This window comes from Eubalaena glacialis, chromosome 13 (assembly GCF_028564815.1).
Source record: "Eubalaena glacialis isolate mEubGla1 chromosome 13, mEubGla1.1.hap2.+ XY, whole genome shotgun sequence".
Classification (NCBI taxonomy): domain Eukaryota; kingdom Metazoa; phylum Chordata; class Mammalia; order Artiodactyla; family Balaenidae; genus Eubalaena; species Eubalaena glacialis.
In genome coordinates, this window is record NC_083728.1 from 15,769,697 (window position 1) to 15,783,905 (window position 14,209).

Consider the following 14,209-nt stretch of genomic DNA (forward strand, 5'->3'; position numbering starts at 1 on the left):
TGACAATATACGCCTCTGCCTGGCACCTACTAGGCTTCTCCACACACAGGCGTTTCCTACTCACCCTCCACCCCTGCTACCCACATACTCCTTGGAGACTCAGCCCTGCCACTGTCACACATTTCAGTGATGTCACAGCCCCCTCCCTGGGAGCCCCAGCACAATCATCCTGGTGCCCAGCCTGAGCGCTGGCTGAGCTGAGAGGGGCAGGGGGCAGGCAGTGCCTGGTACCAGTCTCGCTCCAGCTGTCTCTGAGGCCTCACAGCTCCAGCATGAGTCCACCAGCAAAGAAGAGGCCCAAGAATAGAGTGGTTTCCAAGGTTGGATTTGGGACTAGACCCAGTGGGGGTCTCAACAAAGAGTCCAACCATGCCCAGGATGGGGGCCTTCCAGCCTGGGGGGCAGAGGGAGAGGTGAAGGGTGAAGGGGGGCCAGGAGAGTTAGAATGGGCTCCCTGTTTCTACCCCCAAACCAAGGTGACAAAACTCCCAGTCTAGGGTTGGTCACACCAAGCCCAGCCCAATGGGGAGGCATTATGGAGGCGTTCGGGGGGTTCCTACTGTGTTAGCATTCCTTCTCGCTCTCTCTCTCCCTCTCTCTCCCTCTCTCTCTCTCTCTCTCTCTCCCTCTCTCTCTGTCAGATGCAAGATGAGGAAGCACAGGACAAGATACAGCAGCCTGTCAGCAAAGTAATTGCGCGGAACCGAGTTAAAGCGGTGAGAGGTGCCCCATTCCGGTGTCTGCTTAGGAGAGCCTGAGCCCCCATGCAGTGGTGCTCCTGGCTGCCAGGCCGAGTGACCCGGAAGGAGTCACCTGGCCCTGCCCGGAGCTGAGCTGAGCCGAAGTCCGGGGGGCGGGGTGGGACGCTATCCCAGGAAAGCTGAAGCTTCCGTTTTTCTGGCTCCTCGCCCCTGGCAGGTGCTAAAAAACTTGTCGCTCTTGAAGCTGCTCAAGAGCTCGAACCCTCGGACCCAAGAGCTGCATAACCTGGCCAGAAGGTGTTGGAATTCACTGCTCAGAGTTCCGAAGATGCTCGGGGTCTCCTCCGGGTGAGCATGGCCCGCCCATGGCCCCTAACACGGGCCCGATAGCCACCTTTGCTAGGAACAGGCACCGTGCTAAGGCAAAACCTGCGTTTTGACTAGGCTCTGCGAGAAAGGTAGTTATTTATTAGCCCTATTTTACTGATGACGAGCTGAGGCTTAAGAGATGTTGTAACTCGTCCCGTTAACTGGACTGGGAAGTGGCAGAGCTAGGATTGGAAGCCGTTCCCAGCTGATATCAGAGCTGTTGTCATCACCCTGGTCATCATCATCCAACCACGGGACTAACCACCACCTGGTGCTCTGAGCAAGAGGGGCCACCCCTTCTGCCTCTCCCAAGTCAACACCACGCAGAGATTCACCTGCAAACTAGTCATTCTGCTGAGGCTCAGTTTCCTCACAAGTCACATCAGGATGCTAAGAAAGCTGACATGAGGCACCTGCTAAGTGCAAAGCATTTTCCCACTTAGTTTATTCTTCACAAAAATCCTATTAGGTAGACGGAATTATCCCAGTTTTACAGATGAGGAAACGAAGGCTCTGAAAGGTTACCTTTCCTGCCCCAAATCACACAGATGGTAAGAGGCAGAAGCAAATGTGAACCCCAGTTTGTCTCCAAAGCCTGTGCTCTCCAAGCCGCTCTGCCACTTCCCTGCCTCCTGCTTTGCAGGACTGTTGTGAGGGTCCTGGGCCTGACACCCAGTGGGCACCCAATCAGCGGTGGCCATTATTAACCTCAGTATTGTCATTATCCTGAGCCTGAGGCCTCTCTCTCTCCACACACACTCAGCTAGGACGGGGGCTGCCACATTGCAGGGGACTCAGTCTATGACAGACACCCCTGGGGAAAGTCTCCTAACACCTCTAGTTAACTCCACCCCTCTGCCTCCTCCCTCTGCGTTGGCCTCCTAGATGCAGGCGCTCAGGAAACACTGAGCCAGAAGGGTCAGGATCATCTAGTCCCAGCGATTTCCAACCCTTTTTAAAGCAGCAGAGCCTCTCTTCAAATTTCTGTCCCCAAGCCCCAACTGCGTTGTTGGAGGGAAGCTATCCTGCCCCTCACCCTTCCCCTCCAGGGGTGGGGGGGTGGTCATTTGAGATACTTTCTAAGATTTCTTGGAACACAATTTGAAAAAAAAAACAAAACAGAAAACAAAACACTGGACCAGTCCACTCCATCAATTGAAATCCAAAGAGGCAGAACCTTAACCTAGTGGCCGATGCAGGCAATATATATTTCTAGGTGGCCTAACTACTAGCCATTGCCTCAGGCCTTTCCAACCTCTCACATCCCTTCTGGCGGTACTTATCACCACATCCCCTGCCCCCAGGAACAAGACCTCTGAGTGGTAGAGAAGCTTCTTTTGAGGCTCTCTCTAGCTTTCCTGACAGGCTCCCTGAGCTGACTGCAGAACAGCCATCTCGGGGCTAGCTGGAGGACCAGGGCCTTGGTCTTGCTCTGCTGACTGCCGTTCCTCTCCCTGCCAGGTACGATGACGTCTGGGATAATGTAGAACAAAATAACAAAGATCTTCAGGAGGCTGGGTGTCCCAACAAGAAACTGGACTCCAAGAAATCAGAGCCCCTAAGGGAGTCTGAGGAGTCAAGGCCCAAGGCGGCACTGGGGGAGAGGCACACGGCACAGAAAGCAGTGCCACAGAGGGAGGGGCAGATGGAGCCTGAGGTCCCCGTGACATCAAAGGGTCATGGCCTGCCCACTGACCCTGGAGCCCAGGAGGGGCAATCACCCACTGGGGACCCCCGAGTCGTCTTCCTGAAGACCCGCCAGTACAGAACTCCCATGAAGGACATGAAGCAGCTGGAAACAGCAGACCAGTGGATCTGGTTTGAGGGGCTGCCCACACGAGTCCACCTCCCAGGGCCCCGGGTGATGTGCAGGTCATCCGCCCTGCGCAGGGTCAAGCGCTGCTGCACCCGCCTCTGCTCGGCATCACTTGAGCTGCCAATGGGCCGTCCATACAAGGTGTGACAATGCCACTGCCAGGCTAGGGTGAGACACAAGCCCCAAGCCAGGCCCTGAGCTGGGCCCAGAGTCAGAGGGCTTAGGATCCAGAGTCTTGGGGGCTGTGGCTGGCAGTGCTGGGAGGCCCTGCCTTCATGCCCAGAGAGGGAAGCCCAGAGAGGCGGAAGCCATTGACCAAGTCCACACAGCAGGGCAGTGGCCAGGCTGGGCCCTCTCAGGACCCAAGTAGGGGCTCTGGGGAAGGAGGGCACTGGGAGTGTGGTTCTGAGGTGGGTCATCCACTGCCTGGAGGCCTCAGGAGGGGCCATCTGCTATGGCTCAGAATCTCACAGAAGTCTGAGTAAGTGAGTTTAGGGATTTCCAAATGTGGGGCTAAGGGGAGGGGGCGTGGTCAAGTAAGGCTCTTCTGCATCTCATCCCCTCTTAGATAAACTCTCCATTTGTTTTATTTATTCATGCCTCAAATAAGACCTACTCTGAACAAAAGTTCCTTAGCAAAAGAAAAAGAAGAAGAAATATTCCAGCCCCTCCACTGAGGTCCCAAGAAAGGAAGGGGGTGATGGGCCTGGGGGTCCAGCTGAATGGGAAGCTGCCCCTTCAGCAAACCGGGCATCTCCAATCTGCCAGACACCGCAGCGCCCTGGTCCCTGAGCCCTCTCCCTGGACGCCAGCGCCCTCTGGGGGCGGTTTTAGCTCCTAACTGACGCTGAGGTCTCTGCTCGCAGGTGTGACCTTGGATGGGAGCCAGAGGTGTGCGGAGAGGGCAGAGATCGCGCAACCATCTGAACGGGAGGGATGGGCGGGAAAATTCGCGAGTCTACAAATAAAATTTCCCAAATGGCGCTGAAGAATACTGCCGCTGGCTCTGCCTCTTTATCTGGGGCTGGAAAGGATGGAGGAAAGAGGCCCTCCGCGGAGGTAAGGTGGGGGAGGGGGGGAGAGTGTGAATCACGACTTCAGGTTAATTCCACCCCATCCCCGGGTCCCTACGGTCAGTGTAGAAGCCGTAACAAAGAAGCAAGCGGGCTGCTCCCCTCCCCCGCCTCTGCAAGCTGGCCTCCTGAGCGGTGCGCTCCATGAAGTCATAGAAGGGGAGCGTTGGTTGTACGCTTCCTGGGTGCCAGGTGCCTCACAATGGTCCTGCAGGCCAAGGAGAGGAGGAAACCACCGCGGCGCCGAGAAGGGAAGGGCTTGCGCAGGCTCACGCCGCTGGGAAGTGGCACAGCAAGAACTGTAATCTAGGTCTCCTGGCTGCTCCCCGTTCCATTTCCCGAAGAAGGGGGAAAGGTGCAACGCAGCATCCAGCCCGTCACGCACGTGCATTGCGCCCTGATTATCACGGCTCCGGCTGTCAATAAATGCCAGCCGGAAATGTGAAATGTGCCCCGCCTGGGTCACGGAAAGCACCGAGTCAGGCGGGGAACTGGTACTTCATCCTACTGCTCCCGTGGGACACAGCACGTCCATCCTCCAACCCTAAGTCCGGTCGGGGTCACCCTCTGTCGGTAGGAGCCACAGGGCCCTGAATATGCAGGTGGGGAGAGGAAAACAGAGGGGGCCCAGGCTTTCTCTGGACAGAGACTATGACCCTGATCCTCCGTATCCCCCTGGAGACAGGCTGTGTGCAGCGGGCGCCCTCGGGAGAGCAGCAGAGCCATCGGGGGGCACAGAGCCCTCCACCCTCACTCCCAGGGAGCCAGGGCAATGATGGAGATCCTCAGATTGGGAGGGAGAGAGAAGGATGGGAAAGGCTCCCGCTAAACCGGCCGGCTCGCACCCCTCCTCTCCACTGGGGCTCAGCACCGTGACTGAGCATCCGCCAGCGGAAACCGGGCCGCGAGAACAGCCTGAGCGGGGCCTGGCGCTGGACCGCTCTGCACCGCACTGCTCAGCCTCGGAATGGCGACCTAACGCCCCCGCAGCGCGCTCCCTACTTGCGGCCACCCAGGCGCGGCGCTCCCGTCCCGAGCATCCCGCCCCGCCCCCTCCGCGCAAACTCCACTCCCTTAACCTTCACTTCAAGCTGTCTTCCCGCTAAGCTTGCAATCCAGCCCATTTCCTGGGTAGTCTCCATTTCGGTTCCCTTGCTGGGCATCATCAATCACATCAACCTTCTATTCGATCTTTCCTCCCAAGCACCTTCCGTTCCATCAACCTTCAAGTAAACTTCTGTCCAGCGTGCTCTATCAGCGGGCGATTAGGGCAGCGCGCTCCCAAACAAAAAACCAAACCCTGTGTGTGTGTGGCGGGGTGGGGGTGGGGGGGGCACGCACTAGTCTTCATGGGAACCTTCCCCGGGGAGCCCCAAGTGGGGGCCCGAATGGCCTGAGCCTAGGCGAGATTGGCAACTTCTGCTTTGCCCAATTGGGAGCCAGAGCTGGGCCCCAGCTGCCCACGGGCAATGCCATCAAGTGAGCAGACAGAAGCCTGTGTGCCTAGGCTGGGACCCAGCGTGGCCGGGGTGCCGCTGGGGAAGCAAGGATGCAGGCCTCATGCCTGTGAATGACTCCCAGCAGTGCACTCCTTCCAGCCTTATCCCTTCAACCTGCTGGCATTTGGGCTCAGGCAACTTGCCTCCCATAACCCCAGAACTAGGGTCTCCCCACTACCATTCTCCCAGTGTTTAACCACTTCAACCTGAGGCCCCTCTTCAGGGCTCAGTCAGATCCTGATTTGGGCAGGATGCTGCAACCCATCATCTCAGGGATAAGAGACCACGGGAGAAATGGCTCCCTAACAGTTAACTGGGGGAAAATCTTTAATGTTTGAATTTTAACAAGTCACATGACCTCTCGGAGCCTATTCCATCTGTTTATTAAAAGAGGGATACTAACAGCCATTCCAGAGGGCTTTGGGCAAATCAGGCTTGATGTAGTTGAAACCAGTTTGTGGGATGTTGAACGTTCGGCCTTTTTTCCAGGGCTCCATGCTGTAATAAAGCCAGTACTTGCCCTGTTTCACTTATGAGCAGCTGCCTAACTGCCCACCTTTAGGGAACTAGCTGCTTGTTTAAAAAGCCAATCTTATGTTCACATTCACAAAATAGCATCTGGATCCCGGAGACTGTCCCTCTCCCAATCTGGGCCATGTACCACTTAAACATGATTGGAATATGAATGGGGATGAGGCTGCTGAGGCAGACAGGCCTAGCTTCTTATGAGCTGTTTGATGCTGGGGAAAGCTGTTTACTCCTAAGCCTCAGTTTCATTGTCTGCAAAATGGGGAAAACAGTGGTGCCTATCTCATTGGATTAAGTTAGAAACATAAATCACTTTACAGTGCATGGAACATAGGAGCCCAATACTTGGTGGCTGTACCTAGGTCATGGGCAAGCCTGTCCCCCATCTAACAGTTGAGGCTTTGAAGAAAGATATCTCCTCTGTAAAATGGGAAGGGGGCGGTGGTCCCATAATTCTAACTGCTTAGATTCATGGATCACTTTCTTATACGTCAGGCACAGCACTAAGTGCTTTACATTATGACATCTCACTGAATCCTCACAAAAACTCAGGGAAGTTCAACCCAGGGAAGGTTAAGTAGCTTATCCAAGGTCTCACAGCTGGTAATGGGACTCCAGGACTTAACCTTGCACTCCATTGCAGCTCTCTAAAGCCTTCTAACATTGGGCCCCTAGAATTCTCCCTGGCTTGGCCAGGTAGGCAGGTCAGGGATTAAAACTCTCAGCTCCCTCTACTCCCCTTGTTCAATGTTGTTCCACCATCCTTTGCTACTTTCCTACAGAAAACCTCGAGCACGCAGTAGCTTTTAATTCCCTCTCCACAAAGAACCTCTCTTGTGCCCGGAACTGGCCTCTCCTCCCCCTGCCCCTGAGGCTGTAGTCCCTGGGCTACAGGCTGACTACCCCCGGGGACTGCGAAAAGGAAGCTACCCTGATCTGGGAGTTGCTGAAGAGAGTCTAAGGCTCTGCTTCCAGGGGAACCTAACCTGTTTGAGCCGTGCCTCATATAAGACTCACGGGGACCTGGAGCTTCCCGCCTCACTGGTGCCTGCTGGCTGCCATTCTGGCCCCCATTTGGCTCTGATCTGGACAGGCCTGCCTAGAACTAGGGGTTAGAGGCACCCTCTGAGCTAGATATCCCTTTCTCCTTTCCCGTCCTTCTTGCGGGTTATAAACTATTCTGAGCACCAGCTATGCACTAGTCTCCACTTGTCTCTCCAAATGGCCCGAGTTCAGGTAGTGGACGGGATGGGGCGGGGGGCCGGGGGGTCTAGACGTCAGACCCCTAGAAAGTCAAGAGCTACACCAACTCAGTGGTAGGGTGGAGGTAATTTTCTGATCTAGGTACTTTCCTTTATCCTTTGGAAATAAAAATATTTCCAACATTCCTATGTTCACTTGGAAATCTGTGGCCATATTTAATGTACTGCCTATCAGTTTTTCTTGGAAAGCAAGTAATATTTATAGAGCTTTTTACATCCTTAGTATTTAAAACAATACAGTAGGATGAGAAAGTATGATTATAAGGTACAGATTGTTTAACCAATAAGAACTTAAACATCTTTAACTATTAATGTCTTCAGAATTAGTTTATTAACGTCACTACCGGAACCCAAATCCTGGCTCTGCCTGCCAGCTCCTAACATGTAACCTTGGGCAAGTTCCTTACAGTTTCCTCATCTGTAAGATATAGATGATGCTATTTCCTACTTCAGAGGGTTGTTGTGAAGATTAAGTGAGCAAGGAGATGTAGAGCACTTAGTCTACTGCTGGACATCTCTTTATGAAGCACTCAGTGGATGTTATTTATTACTTCCGTTGCCCAGTCCTCTCTGGAACTTGCCTCCAGACACTGCTTTGTCACTTTAGAATTCATAAAAATCTCAGGAAACTCACCTATTTTTGAGCCCCAACTGTCATTCAGCTTAGTCATGATATTATTAAAAAACAAAAAAACCCCACCTTGGCTCTCCTGACCTTTGGCAGTTTTCATAAATCCAACTGACACTCAAGGGGCAGAGATCTGTCATCGAAGATGTGCAGAAGGACGGCACCAGCCTTTGTGGGAAACTCCCAAAGAGGTGTGCCAACACAGCTGGAGCTACCACCGCCAGAGCTGGCCACGGGAGGCTGCGGCCACATGATGTGAGCGCTCTGAGGCTTTCCTCAAAATAAAGTTAGTCACCTGCCTTTAGAGTCTGGGGTGTCTGGGGGGAAATCCCTCCACCCAGGGGAAGCCATTTCAGCTGGTCATACCTCCTGGACCCCGCAGCCAGGATCGGAATCCCATTAACAACCTGCTTCCTCCCAGCTTGGCTAGAGTGCCCTGAGTTACTGAGGTGCCTCACCCAAGCATTTTCCCAGCCTCTGCCCAGGCACGTTCACTCTTAAACCTTCATCCTGTTGGCCTCAACTTCCTATTCTGCAGGGCTGGGAGCCAGGAGGCTAGAAAGGCTTCCCGGGGAGATGGCAGAAGTCCCCAACTGTGTAGCCCTAACACTGAAAGCTGAACACTGCCAGCTCTCTCAGGCAGGCTCTGGAGGACCCAAAGGGGAGCAGCAATGGTTTCCAGGCAGAAATGGGTCTAGACCAGTGCATTCCACTGGGCACGTTCAGAAGTCACTGGCAAATGGGAAAGGTACCGAGAGTCATGGCAGTTCACCCAAGGCGTGGCGGAGAAGGCTGCAGGCGGGGGTGGGACACAGGTGTCCCCGGCACTTAGTGTTTTAACCAGCTGGAGGAATACTCGGGTTCAGGAAAAAAAGAAGGTGGCCTAATCATTCTTCATAGCTCCTGGCTATAAAGAATGTTTGGCTATGCTGATCTCTCCCAGTCCCGAGCACAGCATTACAAAATAAGCACAGGCAGAACCGTGGAAAATACTGTATTTATGTACACAGGAAGGGCAGCTGTAAGCCCCTCACAGAGGACACTCCACCCCAAAGAAAAATCTTAGTAGCAGATTCCTATCTCCCTCGGCACTATCAAGTGCACCTCAAGCTGGAAGGCTGGGCTTCCTGTGTCTGGGTGCCCACTGTACCCTTCCCACTGTGTAATTCCAAACAAGGCAGGAAAAGGGAACTATTGCCAGAACGGAGGTCCAGTGGGAGCTGGGATGCCCGGTCATTCCTAGAGAACAGGCAGTGACTCTAGTTCGAGGGTTAGATGGGGAGTGACGCTAAGATTCTTCTCTGGGTCCTACGGCCTGCTATGTTGAAAGCTGGCAGCAGGGTGGAGACCCAGTAGAGAGAACCGGAAGAAAGTCAGTCACGGGTTCACTGGTGTACACACACGTGTGTTGCAGGACACAGGTTGTGCGTTTTCCTTCTGCTTGATGCCTCCACCTGCCGTCCTCTCCCTGACAGCAGCCTGCTACTTTGCGCCTACATCTCTTTCTGTGGCTCTGGATCCAGAAACCAAGTGTTGCTCCAAACAGAATAGCTGCAGTTCAGCAGCATGGCAAAGCTAACAGCTGTCCCAGGGAGGTAAGACAGATGGCTAGAAGAGTGGTTCACTGTGATCAGATATCCTTGATTATTATTATTTTTTCCTTTTTAAAATAACAGGCTGGTGACAGGTTATGGTGGCTCAAGAGTGAAATGGTTCTGATTCTGTTATTACCCTGAAAGAGGTCTCCCTTGCCGACCCCCCAGATACCAAGGCTTCAGTGGACAGAGGCCGCTCTTGCAGCTGTGATCCTGCCTGCTACCTGCCTTCTTGACGGGGCCTCACTCTCTCTCCCACACCAACAGAGACTTCACATTTCCCGGGTTCCTCTCAGGCCTGGGCTGGCCCTCATCTGGACAGTTGGAGCAGCCCAAGGTGTCAAGTGCCCAGCTGGGTGTCCAAAGGACCCGACTCTAGACACTGGACTTCGGGGCTGAGTTGAGGGGGATCTCCTTGAGCTCCGACCGCATGCACAGGTACTCCCCGATGACAGCCATGAGTGCAATGCACACGGCCTGGACCAGCCACCAGGTCAGCGCCGAGGGGAAACGGGAGCTGTAGAACCAGCAGCCCAGGAGGTGAAAGAAATGGACAGTGACAGTGAAATCCAGACACTGCTTCCCTCGCCGGATGAAGTACAGCAAGCCCAGGGCACTGTGGGGAGAGGACAGCAGTGAGTTGTCACTGGGTTGTCCTGGCCTTAGATTAGGTTATTTGGGGGAGCAGGGACAATCAGGATGACAGCATAGTGGTCAGAAGCAAGCGAGAGAAGTGGGAGGCAGGGGTTACATTATCAGATGCCCAGAGGAACCTGGCAGGTGATGCTGAGAGTGGATCAGGCTGGGGAGAAGGAAAAAGTACGAGCTTGATGATCAATGCAGCTGCCACTCAAAGGGATTGTGGCAGCATGAAGCATACATGTTTCATCTAAAGTGGGGTCTGCAGCTAGGCAAGTCACCATGCTAGAATGTTGGCCTGGAATCAATCGATCATCCCATTTTTTAAGAGAAGCCAGAAATCTGTATTTTTAACGTAAAATATCCTGATTTTCAACTAAGTGAAAAAAGTCTTAAACACCCTGCATGGGTTGACAAGTGTGTAAGCCAAAAAGAACATGTCTGGGAGCCAAATTCAGGTCAAAGTCACCCCACCAGTTTTCAACCTCCAGTGTAAGGTCAAGAACAGTAATGTGAAAGGCATCATTCTAAGTACGTCCTGTGAATTAACTCATGTAACCCTTACCACTATGAGGTGGGTAATATTATTAGCCTGATTTTACTGATGAGGAAACTGGGGCTTAGACAGATTAACTTGTCCACAGTCACTAGACTAGTGGTAAAGCTGAGAGTCAAAGCCAAGTGAGTCGCTTCCAGAGCCTAAGCTCTTAATCACTTCCCTAAACCACCTCTCAGTCAAAGCCCTCAGGGTACAGATGAGGACCCAAGGCCTAGAGAGAAGGGAAGGAACTTGGCCAATGGCACATGGGCCAAGAATAGACTGACTCCCAGTCCAATCCTTTCCTCATCTGATTCCACATCAGGGAAGTGATCGGAGATGAAAGCTGTCCCAAGGCAGCATGCACAGAGTGACATAAGAGCTTTCCAGCTAAGTCAAAACAGCGATCAAAGAAACCCTATAGCGGAGCCAGTCCCAGAACTGGCCTGTGCCACCCATTTTAATCCACCACTGCCCAGGAACAAGTGCCAGCCTGTTTCATGTCCAAATTTAGTAAGTTAGTTCCAGTGCAAAGACCCCAAAAGCTGGATAGCAAAACTGGTGATACTCACCAGGTGAGGGCGTTGAGGACGAAGGACATCGTGGAGAGCCGGCCTGGAGGGGTGGAAAAGCCCAGGATCTGAGGGGGAATCACAAATGGAAATATGCTGGAGAAGTGACCTGGCAGAGCCCCAGGCTCCAGGACCCCAGCAGCCCCCCTCAGGAACAAACATCATTCCAGGACCACAGAAGCCAATAGGCCTCTTCATCTGTATGGCAGCTTTTACAGACATCCACCACTGTATCTCATCTGACCCCTCACAGCAGCCGGGAAGGGATCATTATCCTCATTTTACAAAGGAGGAATAAAAATTCAAAGAAGTTAAGTCACTTGCCCAAAGTGACAGGGTAAATAAACAGCAAAAGAGTTAGAACGGGGTTCAGCAAGGCTCCTAAGAAGGTACTACTAGGCACCTGGTGGGTGAGCGACCTCCACCACTGTCCATACGGTACTATCCAATACCAAACATCTGCACACTTTCAGCTTTCAAAGGCCTTGACATTCATCATCTCATATTATCCTCACAACAACCTCATAAAGTTGTTATTGTTGTTGTTGTTACCTCTTTTTGGATAATAACTTGCTTACTATTACCTCTTTTTGGATAATAACGTGCCCAAGGGCTACATAAAGAATAAGCAGCAGGAGGAAAGATTCCATCCCAGATCTCCTGGCTCCAAGAACTGTGCTTATTACCATATACCACAGCTGCCTCTCTGAAGCAAAACACCTCTCCACCCTCCCATTACACTTTATAAGGCACTTTCTTACTCCTAGGCCCCTCTGGCCCTCATAACATTTTGCTGAGGATTACTCTATTCCAGAAGAGGAAACAGGCTCAGAAAGATAAAGCAACTTGCCCAAAATCCCACAGCTGGTATGTTTCAGCCTACATTGGACACTAAGCATTTCTGAATCCAAAGCCAGGCTCTTTGTACTGCAGTCCACGACCTCTATGCCAGCGGTCTCATGATCTTGCAGACAGGAAAACTGAGGTTCAGAGAGATGACAACACTCGCCCCAGGTCACACAACTAGTACATGGAACTTAGAGGCCTGACTCCAAAGTCCAGGAAGTTCCCATTATACTCCGTGAATGCTCTTTTATCCATCCCACCGTCCCCAATTTGGCACCCGAGAATCTGGGGCTCAGAGAAGTGAAGTCACTTTTTCAGTGTCAGAAAGGAGATGTATCAGGTTGCCTGGAACGCAGGCCCCTTCCTTTGTACTAATCTGCCTCCGTGTCATTCCATTTTATGGATAGGGCAGCCGAGGCTCAGAAAGGTGATATCCCTTTCCCAGGGCCACAAAGCGAGAAGGTGGCCCAGCCAGGTCTAGAGCCCAGTAGTGTCAGACCCCCCGGTGAGGCCGAGACGCCGCCCGCGCCGGCCCAGGGACCATACCTCGGCGTCGAACATCTGGTCCAGCGAGGGGCTGCTGCGCACCAGCCCGTCCACCAGCGCCAGCCACAGGCCCAGCGAGCCGTAATACACGGTCTGCATGAGGACGATCTGCGACAGGATCAGCAACGGGTCCCACACGTAGCTGCGGAACTGGCCCGCCATGCCGGCCCGCGGGGCCCGGCCGCCGCCCGGGCCTGGGTCAGCGCCAGCGCCGCGCCATGGGCCCCGGGCCGCCCCGGCACCTGAGAGGACACACGCCGGGCCTCAGCCCGCCGGCCGTCACCATGGCAACGTCGCCCCGTCCGGGAGGAGGGACTGGGACCGAGGGGGCGAGCCCATTCCGGGAGTGGGGGGGGTGGGGAGGCCGGGGCGGACAGACCCATTCCCGTAGTGAGGGGAAATCCTGCCCGTTCCAGCAGCTGCTCGGGCCCCGCTCGTACTCGAGCTCCTGTGGGGTTCACTCACCGGGTGACGGACTCGAGGATCGAAGCTTCCAGCCTCACCGACTGGCCCCCGAAACGGTGCTGACAGGCAGGACCATGGAGGAGAGGCCCTACCGGCCTAGAGAGGCAAAGCTCCAGCTGCTGCTGCGACTGTAGCGGCTGCGTAGGAAGGAAGCGTTTCCGGGGACAGCGGTGGAGGGGCGGGGCTGATATTGCGCAGGCGTAGCGGGTGCGGTCTTCGGCTGAGCCACCTAAATGAAGGTAGGGAAGCCCGGAAGCGAAGTGTGCACATGCGCACAAGAAATAATGAAGGCGAACGGAAGTGGGGCACCAGAACGGTAGAGCTTGCGTGCCCTCTAGAGGGAAATCTTCAAGAAAAGGAGGACGGCTAGGGTAGAAGATAGAGGAGTGGTCAAGGGCGAGGGAAAGGTGTTTGGGAATTAACGAGGTGATAATGTCGACTCTGTTTTCAGCCTAGATTCCCAACGTTTTCTTTCTCCTAGTTAAATCCTGGGATAACTTGAAATGAACTTGCCAGCAATTCCAGACATGATTTTGCCACTGTTTCCGGGTTACAGATGGTAAAACTAAGGGCCAGAGAAGGAAAGGAATACACTGTCTCGAAGACATAGAATTAGTGGCAGTCAGAATTAGAGTTCAGGTGTTTCCAATGCCACAGCACTGATTTCGTGCCCTACTGAGTGCCAGGAAAATTTGCACACGTTCGAATGAGACAGCCCCTGCCCTCAGACACAACCTAACTGTATTAGAAGGCAGAATAGTGGGTGTTTTATAATGTGGATATCCATTTATATTTATATATCTATATGTATTTAAAATGGGGGGAAAAAGCCCAGGTTCTGAAGTCATACCTGGAAGCAGATCCCAACGCTGCCTGCCGCCATAGCTGTTTCTGCCTTCTCTTCTGAGTCCAAATAGTGTGGACAGTCAGTAAATATTTGCTGAATGAGTCAAGAATAGAGAAAGGGCCACAGCAAATTGATGAGTCATTTCACTCCTGCCTCAGCAGACCAAAACCCATCGATTTCCTTGATCCTAGGTTCCCCTTCTCCGGAATGGAAAGAAGGGAAGTAACTGGTTCCAGGAAAAGAGTCCAGGTTTTCTAGCCTGCTCTACTAGCTGTGTGATTAGCA

The 14,209-nt window shown here is 53.3% G+C and overlaps 2 protein-coding genes across 4 annotated transcripts; one reads left to right on the plus strand and one right to left on the minus strand.

Moving 5' to 3' along the window:
* Positions 1-272: 272 nt before the first annotated feature.
* TP53TG5 (TP53 target 5) lies at positions 273-3,758 on the plus strand. The gene is made up of 5 exons (XM_061209675.1): positions 273-320; positions 642-716; positions 919-1,049; positions 2,532-3,027; positions 3,753-3,758. Exons 1-5 carry the CDS (start codon positions 273-275, stop codon positions 3,756-3,758), a joined length of 756 nt encoding a protein of 251 aa, XP_061065658.1.
* Positions 3,759-8,853: 5,095 nt separating this feature from the next.
* On the minus strand, positions 8,854-13,230 carry SYS1 (SYS1 golgi trafficking protein). 3 transcript variants are annotated; one of them, XM_061209507.1, is made up of 4 exons: positions 13,078-13,230; positions 12,613-12,720; positions 11,221-11,288; positions 8,854-10,087 (listed from the first exon to the last, which is right to left on the minus strand). In XM_061209507.1, exons 2-4 carry the CDS (start codon positions 12,709-12,711, stop codon positions 9,847-9,849), a joined length of 408 nt encoding a protein of 135 aa, XP_061065490.1. In that variant the 5' UTR covers positions 12,712-12,720; positions 13,078-13,230; the 3' UTR covers positions 8,854-9,846. The 3 variants fall into 3 exon arrangements, with proteins under 3 accessions (XP_061065490.1, XP_061065489.1, XP_061065488.1); XM_061209506.1 differs by having other exon boundaries at positions 12,613-12,762; XM_061209505.1 differs by having other exon boundaries at positions 12,613-12,854.
* Between the last annotated feature and the right edge of the window lie 979 nt (positions 13,231-14,209).